The sequence below is a fragment of the Myotis brandtii genome, unplaced genomic scaffold (assembly GCF_000412655.1).
Source record: "Myotis brandtii unplaced genomic scaffold, ASM41265v1 scaffold1077, whole genome shotgun sequence".
Taxonomy (NCBI): Eukaryota; Metazoa; Chordata; class Mammalia; order Chiroptera; family Vespertilionidae; genus Myotis; species Myotis brandtii.
This window is the reverse complement of record NW_005353666.1, coordinates 973,453-975,391: the sequence shown is the minus strand read 5'-3', so window position 1 is coordinate 975,391 and position 1,939 is coordinate 973,453. Positions and strand designations below refer to the sequence as shown.

The 1,939-nt window shown below is 59.8% G+C and overlaps 1 protein-coding gene across 1 annotated transcript in view; it reads right to left on the bottom strand.

Annotated features, from left to right (window-relative positions):
• The window catches only part of UNC93A (unc-93 homolog A (C. elegans)), a 13,192-nt gene that overhangs the window by 7,276 nt on the left and 3,977 nt on the right, over positions 1–1,939 (bottom strand). Inside the window, exons 4-5 of the mRNA XM_014542382.1 lie at positions 1,722–1,939; positions 402–527 (exon numbers count right to left, since the gene is read on the bottom strand). The exon at positions 1,722–1,939 is cut by the window's right edge and continues 8 nt beyond it. Coding sequence (XP_014397868.1) covers positions 402–527; positions 1,722–1,939 — 344 coding nt within the window. The remainder of the gene's footprint in view (positions 1–401; positions 528–1,721) is intronic.

Below are 1,939 nucleotides of genomic sequence, written 5' to 3'. Positions count from 1 at the left end.
TGCCCACCGCGCCCCCCCCCCCCTGGGACACTGTCCCCCAAAGCCCCATCAGGGCCCTGTGAGAGGGGGTCACGGGTAAGGAAGCTGCGTGTTTCCTAGGAGGTACGGGTGTGTCCAGAGCTGCCCTGAGACCCAGGACCTTCTCAAGAGGCGTGTCCGGGGGATGCGGGCGTCGCACACGGAATAGACTGCGCTCAGAAGAACCTCGCGAGGAGGATGAGGCCCAGCCGCCCTGGGAAGTCGCTCAGGGAGGCAGTGCTCTCTGCCCTCAGCCCATTCTCCTCCTTTCCTATTTTTTGTCTCTATGGGAACGCGGCCTTGCGTAGAGGAGAGAGACTTACAAGACCCGGCAAGAAAGGCAGGAATCAAATCCCAGGAGACACGCTCCGTGCCCCACACACCTGTGTAGATGCCCAGCAGCGTGTAGATCAGCTCCTGGGACGGGCGCCGGGTGCTGTTGCCGCGCGCCGTGGCCATCAGGCAGTCACTGGCCCCGCAGGACAGGAGCTGCTCCTCGGTGATGGCCCCTGGGAGGGGAGGCCCAGGGGACGTGAGAACCAGGGAAGCCGATGGGATACGGGACACGGGGAATGGAAGTGCCCAGGGAGGGGAGGGCAGACCCACCCCAACCAGACATCACCACGGCTCAGTGTCACAGAGCACGGCTGTGTGGCCAAGTGTCTCAGAGGACATTTCCCGGAGGCCCGTTCTGCACGCCTGATCTTAAGCCAATTCGGACAAATGTGCAATCCATGTTGGTTCCTGGTTCAATGACTTTTTGACATAAATGAACAGTTTCAACTTTTTCACATTAATTAGAAGAAAGAATGGGTCTGGGAATGGGTGTAGGGAAGGCTGGTCCTCATTCAGACCCGTTCCTGCCAGCCCAGGACCTCGGCAGGTCATGCCGTGTCTTTTCTGAGCGTTAGTCTCCTTATCTGTTAGAGTGAAATGGGAGCTATCACCTCGCACGGGGGAGGGAAGGCAGGTGTCATAGTTCCCCCAGGGCCGGACTTCCTACGCGGGCAGACTGGAGGGCCGGGGCTGGAGGGGGTCCCAGAGGGTCAGGGGTCAGGACTCCCCCATCGATAAAGGTCTCCTGTGAGAATCAAAGAGACTTTGTCCTCGGCCCTTGGTTTAAATCCTCGGACATCCCAGGGCGGCATAAGACAGGTACACGCTTTGCACCCACGTCTGGCCGGGGGCCTTACGTCAGTCAGCCCGGCCGGCGGGGCTCAGTGGTTGCACATCGACCTGTGAACCAGGAGGTCAGGGTTCAATTCCCGGTCGGGGCACAGGCCCGGGTTGTGGGCTCCATCCCCAGGGTGGGGTGTGCAGGAGGCAGCTGATCGATGATTCTCTCTCATCATTGAGTTTCTATCTCTCTCTCCCTCTCCCTTCCTCTCTGAAATAAATAAAAATAAAACAAAAAATATAATAAAAAGAAACAAAAACGTCAGTCAGCAAATGTTCAGATGGGTGGAGGCGTAAGTGGTCGCAGGTGAAGCATTTGACACGCTGGTCAGCGGGTCAGTTCAGTGGGAAAACAAGTCATCGGACCTGTTCTCGGGCTCAGAGGACAGTGCTGAGTGCATAGACCCAGGCTCCACAGGCGGACTCAGCGCCCCTCCCCCCGGGGGGCGAGGTCAGGACCAAGGGGGACCCTCAGGCCACCCACGACCAGGGACCCCTCGGGGTCATCACAGCCCCGTCCCTTTCACCTTGAGTGGGCATCTGGCCGAACACGAGGGACGAGATGAGGTTGCCCCACACGCCCGACGACTGGAAAATGAGGAAGAAGATGCCGAAATAGTGGTTCACCACGTCCAGGCCCACCTTTCCCGCCTGCGCTGCGTGCGCGTTCCCCGCGATGGTGAGGTAGGTGCACTGGGCGGACCACAGCGGGGCCGCGCCCAGGCCCAGCAGGATGGAGGTGGGG